This window comes from Lynx rufus, unplaced genomic scaffold, assembly GCF_022079265.1.
Source record: "Lynx rufus isolate CCGP_SWC_20201006 ecotype Redwood Valley unplaced genomic scaffold, mLynRuf1.p SCAF_8, whole genome shotgun sequence".
Classification (NCBI taxonomy): domain Eukaryota; kingdom Metazoa; phylum Chordata; class Mammalia; order Carnivora; family Felidae; genus Lynx; species Lynx rufus.
Window position 1 is genome coordinate 58,401,839 of NW_025814896.1, and position 19,170 is coordinate 58,421,008.

Here is a 19,170-nt window from a genome sequence, read left to right on the forward strand (position 1 = left end):
AAACCTTTTGAGCTCAGTCAACTGCCCCAACCAGGAACCATTGGCAAAGAGGTTTGACAAATCAACCCAACTCATCTCCCCACTCATTTGAATCCTCTGTTCACACTTTGCATTCCCAGTAAGCCTGAGTCATTCAGAGCCCCCAGCAAGCTGGACCATCAACCAAGACACTTCCTTCACCTTCTTCCTGCATCAGGCCCTCTTACAGGCTAGCCCCTGACAAGACCCACCCCTCTAGCTCAGAATAATTGCCATCCTCCTAGAATATGACTGATGTGGGGTGGAAGCTCCACCCATGAGGCCCTCAGCACCCACAGTATGAATCCACCAGGCTTCACATTCTCCCAACCTGATATTTGTGTGAGAGGAATTTTCTGCTCTGAACAATTCCAGAGGGCTAACTAAACTCGTGAGTCTGGTAGAGTGCATCATCCCCATTATAAACATGAAGCAATGGAAATAGACTCAGATACATTAAGTAACTTACCCAAGGCCACAGAGCTAATGGAATGATAAAGTGGAATGTAATCCTGAGTCAACACAATCCTTAGCCTTGGTATTCATCCTCTGCTCTATAGAAGCACCAGAACCTGGAGCTAGAGGGGGCTCTAGAAGCCATAAAGCTCAGCAGCCCATCCAAACAGTCTTTCCAAACCCAGCATCCTCCATAGATTGCCAACTTTACCCCTCATTAGATGGACACTTCCAGTCTTGGAATATACACATGATCAGAAACTTCTGTCATTTAGGGGCATATGGGTGGCTCAGTTGGTTAAGCATCTGACTGTTGATTTCAGTTCAGGTCATGATCTAGCAGTTTATGGGATTGAACCCCACATCTGGCTCTACACTGAGGGCACCGAGTCTGCTTGGGACTTCTCTCTCCCTCTCTCTCAAAGTAAATAAACATTAAAAAAAAAAAAAAAAAACAGAAACCTCTGTCATTTCAAATGTAAATTTGCCTTCCCCTAAGCTCCACTCATTGGTCAGAGTCCATCCTAGAAGGAAGCTCAGAAGAAGTCCATCAACATTGCACAGTAGTTCTGAGAGTTAGGGAGTCTCTACGGGAAAGAACTGTGGAAAGCACATGGACTTGAGAGTCTGACAAAGCAAATGTGAGTCCTGCCTTCCTTGTGTGCCAGCGGGATGGTTTAGGGCCCGTGGCGGGGCGGGGACTGGGGGGCGTGGGGATCATACTGCCTCTGAGAGACTCAGTCTGCTAATCTGTAAAATGGCTGTAGCCTAGCATGTGGCACAGAAGGGTCAGATTCCATGTGATATGTAAAGAGGTCAACACAGAGCTGGCAAAGACAAATCACTTAAAATGTGGCTCTCATCAGCACTTTACAGAAGCAGACCCAAAAACTCAGGAGGTGAGTAACTTTATCAAGAGCACACAACTGGCAGAATTGAGTTAGAAGTCAGAGTTTCCACCACCTGCATTCTTACTAACTCCTGCTAAGGGTCCCTCTCACAGCCTGAGAACTTTCTGGTACCATAGTCAATAACTTACCTAATACCAGTTGCTACATTAGAATGGTGTTCAACTTTACCTAATGGAATCAATAAACCTGATGCCTAAATCCATATTATAGAATAATGTTTGGGGCACCTGGGTGTCTCAGTCAGTTAAGTGTCTGACTCTTGATATCAGCTCCGGTTGTGATCTCCCAGTTGTGTGATTGAGCCCTGAGTTGGGCTCTGCGCTGACAGCACAAAGACTGGGATTCTCTCTCTCTCTCTCTGCCCCTCCAGCGCTTGTGCGTGCATGCATGCTCTCTCTTTTCCTCTCTCCCTCACTCAAAATTAAATAAATAAACTTTAAAAAAAGAAGTGTGTTTAACATGTAAACACACAATTGTAAATACATGCACACACACACATTGAAAGCCTACCACGGAATTCTGATGCTTTCATTCAGACCGACATCTTAGCGGTAAAGTCTTTAAGCACATTAGAGCAGGAGATTGAAGCTGGATTTCTGGAAGCTGGATTCACTCTACCATTAACTAGCTATGTGATCTTAGGCAAGCCACTAAGAGATTTACCCAATCTGGGTCACAGTTTCTTCATCTCTAAAATAAATACAAGGACTGAGCTGCTGAAAGCTCCCAGGTCTCTTTCAGCTGTAAAACCCTAGGATTCAAAGTCAGTGTGGATTTGCACTTAGGCTCCAGCCGTGGGCACAGCTCCAGTTTCTAAAGCAGGAAGTAAGGGGCCTTAGTCAGATAACCACCAAATCTCATCAATTCACTTGCAGAAGTCCCAAAGCCAGAAAACAGCAGAGCCAGGATTCAAGACCTCTGAGTTCTCCTGAGGATGGGAGTTCTAGCTCCACTGGGCTACTCACTGGGTAATGTTTGTTGTGTGTTGGCATGGGACAGGAAGCAAACCCTTTAAGCCGAATGTGGCTTTCAACCTCTTGTAATCTGAGTGTATGTAATAAACACCACACAGTCATTCAGAGAACTTATTCATCTGAAATAAGGTGGGCAGAGGAAACAAGGACAAAATGATCTGAACAGCTGAAAGAGAGCAATATGATCCTGGCACAAAGGCATGTATATTTTACTCACAAAAGGAGCTTTTCACCTCTCTCACTGAACCTCTTTCTGGTTGCGTATAGAGTATTATCACTTCTCAGAGTGGCAATTATATTTTCTAAAGATGGCCACAACAGTATCTCCCATCTTACGTGGTCTTCTATGATGTGATTGTGCACTCTGCCATCACAACTTGGAGTCCAACTCCCCTCCATTGAATGGGGCCAGCCTGGGACTTGTGTCTAACCAACAAAATAATGCTGGGTGAATGCTTCCACCTAGTTTCCTTGGGATGCTTACTCTGGGGAAAGTCAGCCACCATGTAAACTGTCCAGCTACTCTGAGACCACCTTGCAAAGGAGGCCACATGTAGGGAATATGGTTGACAGTTCCAGCTATATCTGGCCTCATAGGAATCCCCTCAAAGACACCATCCATGTGAGTAAAGCCCTCTTAGACTCTCCAGAAGAGTCCTTTCACTAGCTGAGTACCACTGTTTGAACCCAATCAAATCACATGGAGTAGAAGAATTGCTTAGCTGAGTCCCTCTCAAATTCATGACCTGCAGAATATGTGAATTATAATAAAATGTTTGTTATAAGCTGCTAAATTCTGGGGCACTTTGTTACGCAGCAATATGTGACCAGAACACTTCATCAAAAGCAGATTCGAGGTGGCAAATTAGAAAGAGGGACTGTACTGGTAGAAGAAAATGTACAGAGAAGCGAGTGACAGCTGATGGCCCAATGACACAGGAGACAGAAAAACATTAAGAGAGATGCAGGAAAAAAGAAAAGAAAAATATGAAGACAGTTGCAAGAACCAGAGTACTTCAATCAAGGACCTTTAAGAGCAGACATCAATGGTTCCTCCACCTCACTATGCCTGACTGACAGTGTCAGGGTGACACATTCCATTGTATTCTCTCCTTGCTATCTCCAATTCTTCTGCCACCATAGCCCAAAGAAAAGGGAAGAGCAAAACCCTCCCCAGAAAGGAGGGAAGGAAGTGGATGTGACATATTCCTTCCTGGTAGGAAGGGGAAGTAGAAGAAAAGGCTTTGGGGGCTCCAGGGTGAAAGGAGGAAAACCACAAGAGCAAGTAGGCATATTGGCATGCTCCTGAGACACACGGTAGAAGGGATGGGGGTGGGGGAGCAACTGAGAGCAGAGAAACTTTTGTTCTGCTTTCAAATTGGGTCTCCAGAGGAACCCCACCATGGTAAAGCAAGGCATCCTGACCAAGTGGGGGTGCTAAGGAAAAAGGGAAATAATGGCATGGCATGTTCAGGTAGAGGGATGCAAGCATTAGTCCCCTGCTAGATTGAGTTCTTCACTGATGGAGAAGAGATCCAGATATTCCCCTGTGCTTCCAGTGGAGAATAGGAGGTAAACTGAGATCTGGACTACTATGGAGCTGACATGATGAAAGACGAGGTGACTTGAAGCCAAGACTGCCAGATATTCAGTCCATGAGGAGCAGTGTGGCCAAATGTGGAAACATACCCCCAACAGGTGGTAAATTCCACATCCTTAAGCCCTGAGCTCTTCACCCTCTACTACTATGGCTTTTCTGGGGCTCCCCTGAGATCCTCTTGGTTCAGCAACAAATAGTACAGCATCCATTCCAGTTGGTTGATGTCCGTTCATCTCTGCTGGTTGTTAAATATTCTGAGTATAATCTGCACAAGTGGCCAGTCTAAGCCAGGAGAGAAACGTGGCTATGGCCAAGACACAGAGAACCTATGGAGCCAGTGAGGCGCACAGTAGACCCAAGTTGGCCATTGTCATGGCTCTGACCCAGCTGCAAGATCAGACCATGGGTTTTCCCAGACACAGAACTCAGCAGTAGATTCAGCAGGACACTACATGACCACCCCATCCAGAGACATCTCCATGGAAACCAGTGAAGTCTTCAGGCCATCAGGTGTGGACTGTCACCCTTCCCATCCTGCCCTGAGGACATGGCCTCCCTATTGTCAGACTCCTTCCTGGCTAGGAGGTGAGAAACTCTGAAAGCCTGAGCTCCACCCAAAAGAGACTGAATAAATCCAAGAGAGGCAAATGTGAGCCAGCAAGATGTGGATGACATTTTCCTAATGAAAATGGGCCTCAAGACCAAATGAGATTCTTATCAAAATAGTGATTAAAGGTACAATTTTTAGCATCAATTTGTAGTGAGTATAAAGTTTCACCATGCTACATATATTTTAGAAAGAGTTCCTTCCAAAATTAAGTTGTCAAAAAAGGTGGGTTTTTCTCTTTATGCATTGAAAGATCATCTTCTACTCCCTGGAAAATGTGCCCAGCCAGGATGGCTTGTCCTCTGAGGGTCACAGAAGGTGGCAGCTTTCCCTGGCCCTGTGTCCACCATGTCCATGAGAGCAGAGAAAAGTCAAGCAAAAACAAACAATTAAAAACTCAAACGATTTTGGGGTGCCTGGGTGGCTAAGCATCCGACTTCGGCTCAGGTCATGATCTCACGGTTTGTGAGTTCGAGCCCCGCGTCAGGCTCTGTGCTGACAGCTCAGAAACTGGAGCCTGCTTTGGATTCTGTGTCTCCCTCTCTCTCTGCCTCTCCCCTGCTCACGCTTTGTCTCTCTCTGTCTCAAAAAAAAAATAAAACATTTAAAAAAAAAAACTCAAGGGGCGCCTGGGTGGCGCAGTCGGTTAAGCGTCCGACTTCAGCCAGGTCACGATCTCGCGGTCCGTGAGTTCGAGCCCCGCGTCAGGCTCTGGGCTGATGGCTCGGAGCCTGGAGCCTGTTTCCGATTCTGTGTCTCCCTCTCTCTCTGCCCCTCCCCTGTTCATGCGCTGTCTCTCTCTGTCCCAAAAATAAATAAACGTTAAAAAAAAAAAATTTTTTTTAAAAACTCAAATGATTTTTATCTATACCCTCTGGGGAAATCCGTTGCCATGAGAAAGCCCACTAAAGCCCAGACTTACTGGGTTTTCCACAGACCCAAAAAGTCTCACCAGGGAGTCCTTTGCTGTCCTCTGTGGCTGGGGTCAAGCATTCCATTCACACACTAACCCCTCTGGCTGTTTTCAGCCCTGCGATGCCCAGCTGCCTTGTCAAGAAGAGATCTATGAAGCTGGACGGTCTGAAATCCTGCTTCCTCCCAACCTGAGCAACATGCTGTGGTAGACAGACTCACGCGGACCAATATCTGGAACTTTTCTACTTTGGATACACACAGAATTTCACTTCTCTGTACACTTGAAGTTAGGCATAGTCACATGACTGGTTATAGCCATGTAAAGTAAGTAGGAAGGATATGGATCACTAAGCATTTCATTTCTGGTGCCTACCCTCCAGCACTCTTTCTCTGAGCCCTTGTTTATTGACGGCGGCCACATAGGATGATCAGGTTATCCTGATAGGAGGCTGAGGTCTATCTACTTCCATCCATGGATCCACTCAGTTGTCTCTGCATGTCTTTTCTCCTTCTGTTAAGTAGGAGAAACATCTATTTCCCACCCCAGCACTCATGTCAAAACAATCTAACAGATGGTCTTCATGAATTCTCTTTTGAAAATGTCCTCAAGTGGCTACAGCGAGCCGTCCACAGTCTCACACAGCTGACCAATGACAATGAGATAGCATGAGCAAAAGAAACTTGTGTTGTACTAAGCTACTGAGATGTTTTAGGTTTATCTCTAACTTGGAATGATATGCACAGCAACCAAAGAAAACAATTGTAATTGTTTTCTATTGTTGTGTAGAGATACCATGAACTTGGTGACTTAAAATAACACCCATTCATTACTCATACTGCTGTGGGTCAGATGTCTGGTCTCAGCTTGGATAAAGTCTCTGCTCAGGGTCTAGCAGACTATCAAAGCTCAGGGTCCTGTTCCAAGCGGTTTTTGGTAGGAGTCAGTTCCTTTTGATTGTACAACTGGGATCCCCACTTTCGTGCCGGTTGTAAGCCAAGGCCACTCTCAGCAGCTAGAGGCCACCCACCATTTCCGGCCTCATGGCCACCTCCACAAGATGACAGTTTGTTTTCTCAAGGCCAATAGAACAATATCGGATGTTGCGTCATGTATGTCTGACCTCTTGACTCTGACCTCTAGACTTTTTTTTTTTTTTTTATACAGTCTACCTGGTTGTATCAGGCACACCCAGGAAAACTCCTTTTGATCAACTTCAAGTCAGCTAGTCAGGGTCTTAAATTACACCTGCAAAATTCTTTCACCTTTGTGGTACAAGGTAAACCTAATCATTACATTCTTATATTCCCTCCTCATTCAGGGGAGGGGATATACAAGGACCTGGATCAGTGGGGGTCGTCTTAGGATTCTGCTTACCACAGACATTTAAAAAAACATTCTGATGAATATTAGCTCTAGAAAATTCAGGAACTATCCACAGCTTTGCTTTCACTTCTTCCTTGCTCCCAAGTAACAAAACCTTGTCCCAAATGTTTTGAAGCCTTGCTATTCAAAGCGTCATCCATGACCAGCAGCATCACTTGTGAAGAGAGGTGAAATCGCAGGCCCCACCTCAGACTCAGGCATCAGAATTACGGGCATATTAACGAGATTTCTAGGTGATTGAGAAGCATTGATCTTTAGATTGGTTCATCCTTAAATAAAGTAGGCAGAGGTCTACATGGAGTGAGAGCACAGCTTATATTAAATTCCCATGCCCTGATCACTCCAGGCTTTCAGAGCGGTTTCTGAAATTTTGCTGTCAGAATCACATAATCTGATGATGATATAGAAGATGGTGATACTAGCTAACATTTACTGAACATCAATATACGCCAAGCAGTGGGCAAAGCTCTTTTAATTTCCCCAACATGTAATGAGCTACATATTATTATTTTTGTTTTAGAGATGAAGACATGGAGGCTTACAAGAAGAGTTCCTTACTCCTCTATGGAAAAACAAATAAAAGTGGTGGGGCCAGGATTTGCCATAACTCAGGGTGTATGTGATCGTATTGTCAGAAGTTGTCAAAGCTAGTCCGTGAATCACAAACTAGGGTCCGGGCCAATTCAGCTTGTGAGTAAGCATAATTCAGCCAGAATGTTGGTATTACTTTTCACTGAATTTCTTTCCCAAGGGACAACCTTATTCCAATTGGCCACAAGCCCTATCACTCACAGACTCACAGAGTTGATTTACTGCCTGGACTGTGAATATACTCAAGCCTGAAATCCCCAATTAAGTCCACGTATTCTTGAATTTCCCCTTGACATTTCATGACAAATGTGGGTGGTATGAATACTTTCCAGAGATCCTTAACAACAGCAAAGAACCTCTGCTCCCTAACCCATCCCTGTCATCTGATGAGTGAAACTAATGTCCAGAAACTAAGGTACATGTCTAAGTCACATAGCAAGATAATATCAAGGTTCTAAATTGGGCTCTTTTGGCCCTGCAATCAAATATCACAATCATCTGCCTCCTCATGTTTAGGAAACTATTTATGCTCAATATGAAACAGAGGTTCTTAACCAAAGTATGTTTCAGAAACGTTTGGATGGAGGTTAATACAGATTCTCAGACTTCTCTCCTATTCACACCACTGGTGAGTCAAATGCCCACTAATCTGAGATTCATCAGATAAATTACAGGTTCAGAACACAGAGTTTGAAGTTGAGCTAGTCCCTGAATAGTTAATAGAGGTGGGACAGTAAGGAGTATAAGGGACAGAATAGGGCAGTGGCTCTCAGCCTTGGTTATACATTGGAATTCCTGAAAAGTTTTAAATTTTTCTTTTAATGTTTATTTATTTTTGAGAGAGAGAGAGAGAGAGTGTGTGTGTGAGCAAGGAAGGTGAAGAAAGAGAGAGACACAGAATCCAAAGCAGGCTCCAGGTTCTGAGTATCAGCACAGAGCCCAAAGCAGGGCTCGAATTCACAGACCACAAGATCATGACCTAAGTCAAAGTCAGATACCTAACCAACTAAGCCATCAGACACCCCTAGAAAACTTTAAACACTACTAATGCCTGGGTCCCAGCCCCCGACGTTAATGATGTAATTGGTCCCAGGTACAGAGATTTTTAAAAGCTCCCCAACTGATTCTAACACTTGGCCAGGGCTGAGAACCACTGGAGTAGGGTCTCTGAGATGCTAGAGTATTAACAGCACCATCATCATTTTCCTTGTGACCCCACTGGGTTTGGCCCATCACCTGGCCACAGAAGCTTCCATATTCCTTTCATCTTTTTGCTGCCCTTTGCCACCCCCTTCCTATGTTAAGCAATGTTCCTTCATTAGTGAAGAACAAAATTGATAGGAGCCTGAGGTCAAGATTCAGACACTAAGATACCTCTTGTTCCTGCTGTGATTATGTGTCCATCCGTTAAAAGAATTCTCCTATTTAAGACCTCCGGCCTCTGGTACTCATGTCAAACCCAGTGGGTCTCTGAGAGCTGTTTTGAAAATGGCCTCAAAATGTTGTTGTCCTGAAACAACTCCCTGGTCAGTTTGCACTGGGTGTAAAACTTCTTGTTGTTGCCTAAAGAAGTGGTTCTCAAAGTGTGGTCCCCAGACCTGGAGCATCAGCATCACTGGGGAACTGCTCAGAGATGCAAGTCCTCAGACATTCTGCACACAAGTACTGAATCAGAAATCTGAGTAGATCCAGCAGTCTGTGCTTACTAAACCCCAGGGGTACAGGTACACCCTCAGGTTTGAGAAGCACTGGCCAAAGGCTCTGTCTTGACCATGTACCCCCATAAGGAAAGCAGCTGATGATAACATAAAAAGGCAACCTAAACCCATACAACTGCCATTTGTCAGTTGCGTTTTTATGTGACACGGACTCTGCTAGCCTGTCCGTGGCTAGCAGAGGAGGAGGAACAGGGCCTGAGGGTCTTAATCACACAGTAGTTTGCCGTGCAACAGCTGGGGTGTGAGGTCCAGTGGGAGCCAGGAGGTTGAGGGGACACCTGCTGGCAGGACTTGGGAGGTGCTCCCTGGCAGCTGGAAATAAATGGAGCAGAGACTATCCTCACAGCTCCTCTGACCCTACCCAAGTTTCCTGCTTGCCTCTTAGGGTAACCAAAGAAGCTAAAATGTGGGAAAATGCAATGGAAATGGACAAGACTGTAATGAGATGTGACTGTAATGAGATGTCAGTTGTGTGTGTGGGAATACCACACCGAACCGGTGGGATGGAACCCACTGCCCCCCCTGAGATGGCAGACCTCAGAGAGATGGGCCAGGGCAAGGGTGAACTGGGTGGGATGGGGTGAGCTGAGGAGCAGGAAGCAGCATCCCATCGCAGGCCCTGAGCAGCTGGGGGGGGGGGGGGGGGGGCGGGGCCTTGACAAGTCAGGTCACTCAACTGTCTGTTTATAGAAGAGGAAACCCAGACAGAGACGAGGATTGACCACACCACACTAATGGCAGAGCTGGGAGCTTCTGAGGACACTGGGGTTCCATGAGGAGCCAAGGCCTCCAAAGGTGTGGGATTCAAGGGAGATAATGCCAAAGAGTGAGAGCCAACATCTCAGCAGCACACACGGTGTGCCAGGCTGCTCCAAGCGCTTCCCATGATTCAGACTCATTTACTCTTCCCACTACCTTGGGATCCTCCTCACCAAGGTCACTATTTACAGATGGGGAAACTGAGGCACTGAGAGGCTAAACGTAAATTGTGCAATGTATTTCATTATAATTGGGGATAAAAATTAACTTTATTTTAAAAATAGTACCTAGTTTTATTATTTCACGAGAATGAAGCAAGGGATAAAGGTAAGCTTAATGCTTCCTGGCTATTGATTACTGGCCAGCTGCTGGCCACTGGATAGATGATCTCTATCCAAATTGTACTCCTTATTCACTAGAGTACAGAATGGTTTAAAGACAGTCATGTTATGGACACAGGTGTGACATCATACAACTAGTAAGAGGCAAAGTCAGAACTCGAACACAGACCCTTTAGCCTCACAGCTCACACTTTACCACCACTATCTGCTTGCTACTCCTCCAAGACAACCCAGAGTCCTGGTGTTCAGCCGGCTCTGAAAGCCCCAGTGTTAGAAGAGTGACACCCACTTTTAAAAAGGAAACATGCCCTACTAGAAAGTTCCCCAACCTTCCAAAGAAGAAAGCCTCTGAATTCAGTGTAAGCCTCTTAGGCACAGCCTCCCCCGAGGTGACCTGTCTACAACTATGAATTTCCTTTTATTGGATTCTGCACCAATTTTACCTGTTGCTTGGAAACATGGAAGATCCTCAGAGACCCTCTGATCCAGCCCTTTTTTGACAGAGAAACTGAAGCCCAAGAAGGTCAAGGTCACCTTCACACAAGTGAAGATCAAAGAGATGAGGAATGTCACCCAGGAAGGCACCCAGAGACATCAGGAAATCTGCTTGAGGCTCCATTCGGAAATGGAACTCAAGGGTCCTGACGCCTCAGATTTCTCTCTCTCTCTCCCTCTCATTCTGTCATTCCCTCTCTCTCTCATTCTCTCACTCTCTCTGTTTCTCCTTCGCTCTCATACCCTCACACTCTCAAAATCCTCTTACCTGCAGCCCTGCATTCTTTGACTTTGTTGCTTCTTGCCTGGGGAAGGCTGCCAGGCCCAACTTTTACCTTCAGTGGAAACTCAGCAGTCCAGGCAGGGATTTATATCCTCGTCCTCCAAGGATTTCCTAATAGGGCTTGTGTCACTCTCTCTGACTGAGTGGCTGTGAACACACCTTTTCCCTCCTTACCAGGGAGCACCCTCTGGCTTATGGTGCTGGGTGCATGATCACTCAGTTGGGGAAGTGGCCAAGGAAACTGTGTGTAAGTTTCCCTATTTTTTTGTGACTCGCTAAAACTTACGTACTTCCAGCTGAGAGGTGGTTTTAAAGTGATGTGTATTCTGCCTGACCATGGCTCCATCAAAGAGAAAAGGAGGTCTTCTGGGCTTTAACTGGTGAGAGAGTTGATGTCTGTCCCCATGGAACCCTTCTGGGATAGAAGGAGAGTTAAGCTTTGAGTCCTCCGTGTCCCAGTCTTATATGATTTCTAATTGTTAAGTGAAGGAAGGGGGTGACTTTCCAAATCTTTATTACAATTTGTGGAATTTGTCAAACCGAATAGTTTGTCTGCTGGAAATGGAAATTCGGTCCTAAATCATGTCTGTACAAAACAAATGTCTCCTAACTCCCTCTAACAGGCCCAAAGGTTATGTTGATGGCTTCTCTATCCCCTTCATCAGCCACCAGGAGTTAGAGAGGAGGGAGTCATGTGGGGTGGGAGTGGAGGAAGAGAGGCGGTAAGCCAGACCAGTGGCTGCCACAGGAGCTTGCCCACTCACTGGGACCTGCTGCAAATCCTCAGATGCACAGGGCCCCTGATAGTTTCACTGCTTGCTGTTGGCCCAGATGGGCTTACGAACACCCACCCCATCACCCTTGCCCCCTCCACATACCCCAGGGTCCAGTGCCCTCCTTGATATGAACACGAAGCCACATGGGAAAGAGTAAAAATCTGGCCGGGACCAAGGCATGGGGCCAGAACATGAACCCTCTGGGTCCCCAAGACCTCCTGTTGGGCCAAGTTGCATAGTGTAGGCAGAGGTGTAATGTGGATCCCCCTGTTGGTGGATGGAAAAAAACATTTATCCAAACGTCCTTAAAAATCCATGTTACTAACCTTAATGACACATTCTGTCTAATTTACTCAGATACTCAGGTTCTTACAGGTGAAAAGGCAGATAGAGAAATGCTTTTAGAGAAGTCTTAGGGATTTCATATCCAGAACAAATGGCTCGAAGCTAAAAAGGCCCATTGGCCCTTGTTTTATCCTTTTGCTAACAAGGAAGATAACTTTCAGGGAACCACAGCTCAAATTGGGTAAATAAAATCTGAGAAAAATGCAATGTTGGACCTAGATAGAAACTTAGAGGTGGTTGCAAATTGAGGTCCAGGCACTTAAGGAGACCACAGGTGAGGAAGCTGTATTAATTTATGTAATTTCATGATGGAAGCTGTAATACCCCCAAAATGGAGTTTCTTGGGCAAAGAGTAAAGGTTACACTGTATCCATGCTTATTCTTTCTCCAATGACCAGTTGAAGGGGGAGCGTTTGGTTTTGTTCTGTAATCTTAACATGGTTAGATTGACGTGTGAGCTATACATTTTGAGTCAAGCCAAGTAATTTCAAGGGTGTAAATTCACCCCAGCAGGGAAATTTCCCCAAATACCTCATCATCCCAGGATGAAGGGTATGCAAATAATTGAGTATTGTCCTCACTCTCTCTGTGGTCAACCAAACATACCAGCCTCAGCTAACCTTGCCTTGGCTGGGATCCTACTTGGTAAATAGCACAGGGAAGCCCACAGCTTAATATAGCCAAAGAGAAGAAGTGAAACCATGCAGTCTGCTTTTGGTCAAGTATAACTGCTGATCTTGTGATCCATAAAGAGGAATTTACATAACCTCACTTCTTCAATGGGAAAGTGTGATCATGGAGCCACAAGAATTGTTTGAATAGCCCTTTGAGGAATTAATGCCTCAGACCCAACCGTCACTGAAAGTACTCATGGAAAAATGGCGACCCTCCCATATCCCTCCATTTCCCATCCATGGTCTACACTGCCCCCTCCTCATTATCACTAGAGTGTTTGGTTCAATTTCTCCACCAACTGATGGGAAATGGACAAGGCACAGAATGTTCTATAGTATCTCGAAATCCTCTGAGGTTTGAGGTGAAAGTCACCCAGGATGTTTATTGCAAGGATTGAAGCAATGAGTCTTCATTTTTCGAACCCAGCCCTTTCCAAAGTCTGTTTGGGGTCAGAAATCGACAGCAATCTTCTGAAAACCTCTGTGGCAAGCTTCCAACCTGCCCTGTGATGTAGAGGCCAGAGGGTACAGAAAAGTGAGGAGGGAGTTTGAGGGAGCAAAGAATCTGTGTTGGTCACTGTGTCATGGATTATAGCAGAGACTATTTGTCCCTGGTTTGATGGGACGGCCTCTGTCAAATTATCCTCATAAATTCACTCATTCTTATCCTTGATTTGGATTCAAGACAATATGGTCACCAAGCCCCCAGGGTCATTGAACATTCCAAGGCCTGCTCTGGTCAGTGGACCAATAACAGAAAAATACTCTTGTGCCTTATTCACAGAGGCAAGAGAAAAGTCTTCCCATCCCCATACATAATTAACAAACCAACAAACTAAACTATTGACTGCAAATGGGCTTCTAACTCATCTGTGAAAAGAAGCAAATGCATTCTGTGTGGGTTTCCAGTTCCTTCTGTAACAAATTACCACAACCAGTGGCTCCATACAACACCAATTAATTCTCTTACAGTTCTGGAGGTCAGACGCGTGGCATGGGTCTCCGAGGGCTAAGCTCCTTCTGAAGGCTCCTGGGGAAAATACACTTCTAGAGGTTGTCCTCATTGATTCACTGAGGTCTCCAGCACCCTCACCTTCCCCCCGGGGTCCCATCATCACATGACCTTCTTCTATGTGTTCCTTGCTCCCTCTTGTGAGTTACGCTGGTGATTATATTTGGGACCCACTCAAATACACCAGGATAATCTCCCCACCTGAAGATTATTACCTTAATCTCATCTGCAAAATCCCTTTTGCCATAGAAGGCAACATAACCATAGGTTTCAGGAATTGGGACATGGGCATGTTCAGGAGACGATTGTTCAGCCATGTACAAGCACAAAATTTGCTCCCAGTTCTGTTTTGTTTTTTTTAATACCCACAATAAAGGCAATCTATAAAACTCATTTGGAGATAAAACTTCCAAGTCACCATCCCCGGCCTTTTATGACTGTAAGTCTCAGGTCAAACGGCCTTCCTGGCCACCGTCACTCACACCCCAACCATGGCCCACCCTAATATAGCCCCAGTTTCCATAATGGCTTCTAGTTCCCACACAGCTCTTTTTTTGAGTCATGAGAACTTTCTCTGCCTTCTAATAATCTCTTAGTAACGTATAGAAAATTTTGCTTTTTCGGCTGACACACTTCTGAAAAGTGGTGACGGGGCCTGAGTCATCCTGCAGGGCCCCAGGGGTACCATCGCCTTTTCATCTGTGTATCATGTTATATAATGCACGGCCTCACAGTGACCCCACCTGCGCAGTGACACACCTGGCCTGCGACAGGCACGCACACTTCATGCAGAGCCCCGACCCCTCCAGCACACTCATCGCCCCTGGGGCAGGTCGTCACAAGCAGGCTCAGCACTTGGGCTCAGCAGCCTTCAGCAGCTGGAAGGAGGGCCTCAACTGAAATTAATCACAAAGGAGAATCCACGCTTCTCAGCAGCCTGTCATGGGCTGGCACTCCAGCTTCCCCAGGAAGTGACATCCACAGTGGTTACACATGGTGCTTCATCCAGCGCTATTGAAGCAATTGCCTCTGCCCCCTCGGGCCTGTGGGTGGCCCATGACCTCATGCCACTGCAGCTAGCCTCGGTGCAACAATGCATACACTGGACAGGGAAAGGGTGGTGACGGTCACACCCCCTAACCTGGTCTGGGAGGGGTTGAGCTTAGAAGCATGGGGCAGTTACATGCCAATGTGTATTTTATGGACGAGACAGTGTTTTTAGAACAACTTTAAAATGAATCCACAGGGAACGCCATTCCTATGTCTGCCAAGTCAGGGCCAACCATTCCCCTTCATTAACCATGACCTTTATTAACAACATCTGTATTGTGAGGCTCTGACATCCGGGCCTTGCTGAGCCCTCAAGGGCTAGCCAACTCCTAGAGGTGGCAAATGACTCCCCCTACAAGCACACCTCTCAGGCATGCCCCAACCAATGCGTGCCCATGCCCCAACCACTTACGAATGTGTCTACCTCCATGGACTTGGTCCCCATTTGGGGGGTCCATTTCCCCTTCAGATCAAACACCTTTTGAAGCATTCCAATCCTTTGGGTTGAGAAGAGTAGATTAAAAAAAAAAAAAAACGTTGGGGTGCCTGGGTGGCTCAGTTGGTTAAGCATCCGACTCTTGATTTTGGCTCAGGTCATGATCTCCCGGTCTCTGAGTTCAAGCCCTGCATCTACCTCGGTGCTGACAGCTCAGAGCCTGGAGCCTGCTTCAGATTCTGTGTCTCCCTCTCTCTCTGCATACCACTCCCCCGACTCACATTCTCTTTCTGACTCTCAATCTCTCAAAAATAAATAAACATTAAAAAAAATTTTTTATTAAAAATAAATTGTTTTCTGTACCCTTTCAGTATCCCGGGTCTCAGCAAAGGGCAGGACAGTGTAGAGGCAAAGCAAGTGCCCCAGCAGGGGAAGGAAGAGCCAGCACAGCAGGGGCAGGGAGCAGAGAGCCCTGTGCCAGCGAGAACCATGCCTGGGTCCCTAGGGCAGCAGTTCTCAAAGTATTGCCCACACCAACAGCAGTGGCACATCCTGAGATCCCGGTAGAAATGGCATTCTGAGCCCTCATGACAGACTATTAAATCAGAAATAGGGAGGTACCTGGCAACTGGTGCTTAACAGCCCCCCCACCCACATGATCCCCACGTGATTCTGATGCTGACAATTTCTTCTCTTTTTTTCAATTTTTCATTTTCTTAATTTTTTAATGTTTATTCTTGAGAGAGAGAGACAAAGCACGAGCGGAAGATGCAGAGAGAGAGGGTACACAGAATCTGAAGCAGGCTTCAGGCTCTGACCTGTCAGCACAGAGCCTGACACGGGGCTCAAACCCACGAACATGAGATCATGACCTGAGTCAAAGTCAGATGCTCAACCAACTGAGCCACCCAGGCACCCATCTTTTTTTTCAATTTTTAATTGAGGTACAGTTGACATACAATATTGTATTAGTTTCAGGTGTATGACGTAGCAATTTGATATTTACCTTATGAAATGTTCACCATGGTAAATAGAGTCACCATCTGTCACCATACAAAGTTATTACAATATTATTGACTATATTTCCTATGCTGTTCGTTTCAACTTTGTGACTTCATTTATTTTATAACTTTGTGCCTCTTAATCCCCTTCACCTATTTTGCCCATCTCCCCTCCCCCACCCTTCAAACTATCAGTTTGTTCTCTGTTATTTATGAGTCTGTTTCTGTTTTGTTTTGTTTTTTTTTATTTTAGATTTCACTTATGAGTGAAATCATATGGCATTTGTCTTTCTCTGTCTGACTTATTTCACTTAGCATTATACTCGCTAGGTCCATCCATGTTGTCGAAGATGGCAAGATCTCATTCTTTTTTATAGCTGACTGACATTCCATTGTGTGTGTGTGTGTGTATACACACACACACACATATGTATATATGTATACATATATGTGTATATATACACATATATACATACATACCAAATCTTCTTTATCCATTTATCTATCAGTGGACACTTGATTTGCTTCCATACCTTTGCTATTGTAAATAATGCTGCAATAAACATGGCAGGGGACACATATCTTTTCAAATGAGCATTTTTGTTTTCTTTGGGTAAATACTTAGCAGTGGAATTACTGGGTCATATGGTAGTTCTATTTTTAACTTTTTGAGGAACCTCCATACCGTTTTCCACAGTGGCTGCACCAGTTTGCATTCCCAACAGTGCATGAGGGTTCCCCTTTTTCCACATCCTCACCAACACTTATTTTTTGTCTCCTTTTTTAACGTTTATTTATTTTGAGAGAGAGAGAGAGAGTGCAAAGTGGAGGAGGGGCAGAGAGAGAGAATCTCAAGCAAGCTCTGCACTGACAGCCCCCCATTGCAGGGCTCCATCTCACCAACCATGAGACCACGACCTGAGCCAAAATCAAGAGTTGAACACTTAACCAAATGAGCTACCCAGGCGCCCCTCCTGTCTTTTTGATACTAGCCATTGTCATTTGGTCTTGATTTGCATTGCCCTGATGAGTTATGTTAGTACCTTTTCATGTGTCCGTTGGCCATCTGGATGTTTGAAGTGACAAAATTTTGAGAAGCACTACTCCAGTGGTTCTCAATTCTGGCTGCACATGAGAAGCTCTTAACAAATACTGGTGCCCAGGCCCACCTTCATACCAATTTGATCTTGAAAGAGGTGGGGCTGGGCCAGTCAATACTTTTTAAGCTCCCGCAGTTATTCTAATGCGTTGCCTGCCACAGTTGAGAGCCACTGCCTGAGGAGTTGAACTGCTCACAATCTTCAGAGCTGTGTCTTTACCTCCGGCAGGAAGAAAAGGTAAATAAGTGGGGGAAATTCCCACTGAGGACAGTTATTAAGAAAGACAAAGGTGAAGCTGAGCTAGATCACAAGAGCTGAACTTCCAGGCTCTACCCTGGAATCAGGCCAAGCATGGGGACAGCATTCCCATTCATTCATTCCTTCATTCATTCCACTAATACGATTTTGAGCACTTGCTCCAAGCCCAGCATTGTTCTAGAACCTGAAAACTCACACTCTAGTAGAGAAAATGACAATAATAAAGACATAAACAAATGAATGTCAATTTATATCAAGCAAGATGCTAGTCAACCAGTAACCAATACTAAGGTAATTCAAATGTCATTTCTCACTGGGTTTGGTCTCAGCAACTGGCATCATCTGTTCTCACCCATCGAGTGTTCGGTACATCACCCCCATTACTTTTGGGACATCTATAAGCCTTGATCTGATGACACTAATCCAGTAACAGTAGGGGTGTCAGTAATGCTGACAGTTTGGAAAAAGGTCTAGAGTGAAATTTACTCTGATTCCATCTGGATAAAAAGGGTTGCTAAGTCGGGCACCTGGGTGGCTCAGTAAGTTAAGCATCTGACTTCAGTTCAGGTCATGATCTCATGGTTCATGAGTTGGAGCCCTGCATTGGGCTCTCTGCTGTCAGCACAGAGCCCGCATTGGATCCTCTGTTCCTCTCTCTCTCTGGCCCTCCCAGCTTGTACTCTCTCTGTCTCTCTCAAAAATAAATAAACATTAAAAAAAAGGTTGCTAAATAAAAAACAAAACAAAAACAAAAACCAGAACTATAGTGAGTACACATTACATACTTATGAAAAATAGTCACATGCCATAAAGTGATGATGTATTGATAACATATCATGATGATTTGTTCTAGGCTTCTCTATTCAGAACACTCTGTTAGCCTGGATCCATTTACAGAGTATACTTGACAGATTTCCAACTGCTTTTTAAATATATATATTCTCCAGTAATTCAAACTAATCTGCTTCTCAAAACATTGAGAGTCAAAGTAATAAATGGCCACTTTCCTGAAATCATGGGTTCATACTTTTTCTTCCAGCTTTTGCAGGCAAAAGTAAAAATCCCTACACTAATGCTACAAGGAAGCACCCTGTCACCTCCGTCAATGCCTCAGGAAGATGAATGACCCCACAGTCATCCTGGCCACTCTCCAGGTGACTAAGGTGACCAAGAAGGCAATGTTAGGATCACACACAAGCAGACATGCCCACCTGGTTTGCCTTCCTGGGCCTGTACTCAAAGGAGTTCCATCCCCAGACTCTGTCAGAGCCCTGGTGGAGGGGTGGGGAAGAATCTGCTGGCTTCTCTAGGATTCAGTCAACCCACATATTAATCCTCTTCAGATTTAGAACCCCAGGAGCTCCCCAGCCCCAGCTCTGGTTCCTTTGGATTCTGAAAGACAGAAGGGGTCAGCTGGGCCCACTCTAACAAGACCCAAGGAGCTTTCCAAGCTTTGGGGCCATTTG

General features: G+C 45.3%; 1 protein-coding gene across 1 annotated transcript in view; it reads right to left on the bottom strand.

Moving 5' to 3' along the window:
* The window catches only part of IL1R2 (interleukin 1 receptor type 2), a 34,593-nt gene extending 23,344 nt beyond the window's left edge, over positions 1–11,249 (bottom strand). The window contains exon 1 of the mRNA XM_047068120.1: positions 11,038–11,249. Coding sequence (XP_046924076.1) covers positions 11,038–11,051 — 14 coding nt within the window. The 5' untranslated portion in view covers positions 11,052–11,249. The remainder of the gene's footprint in view (positions 1–11,037) is intronic.
* Between the last annotated feature and the right edge of the window lie 7,921 nt (positions 11,250–19,170).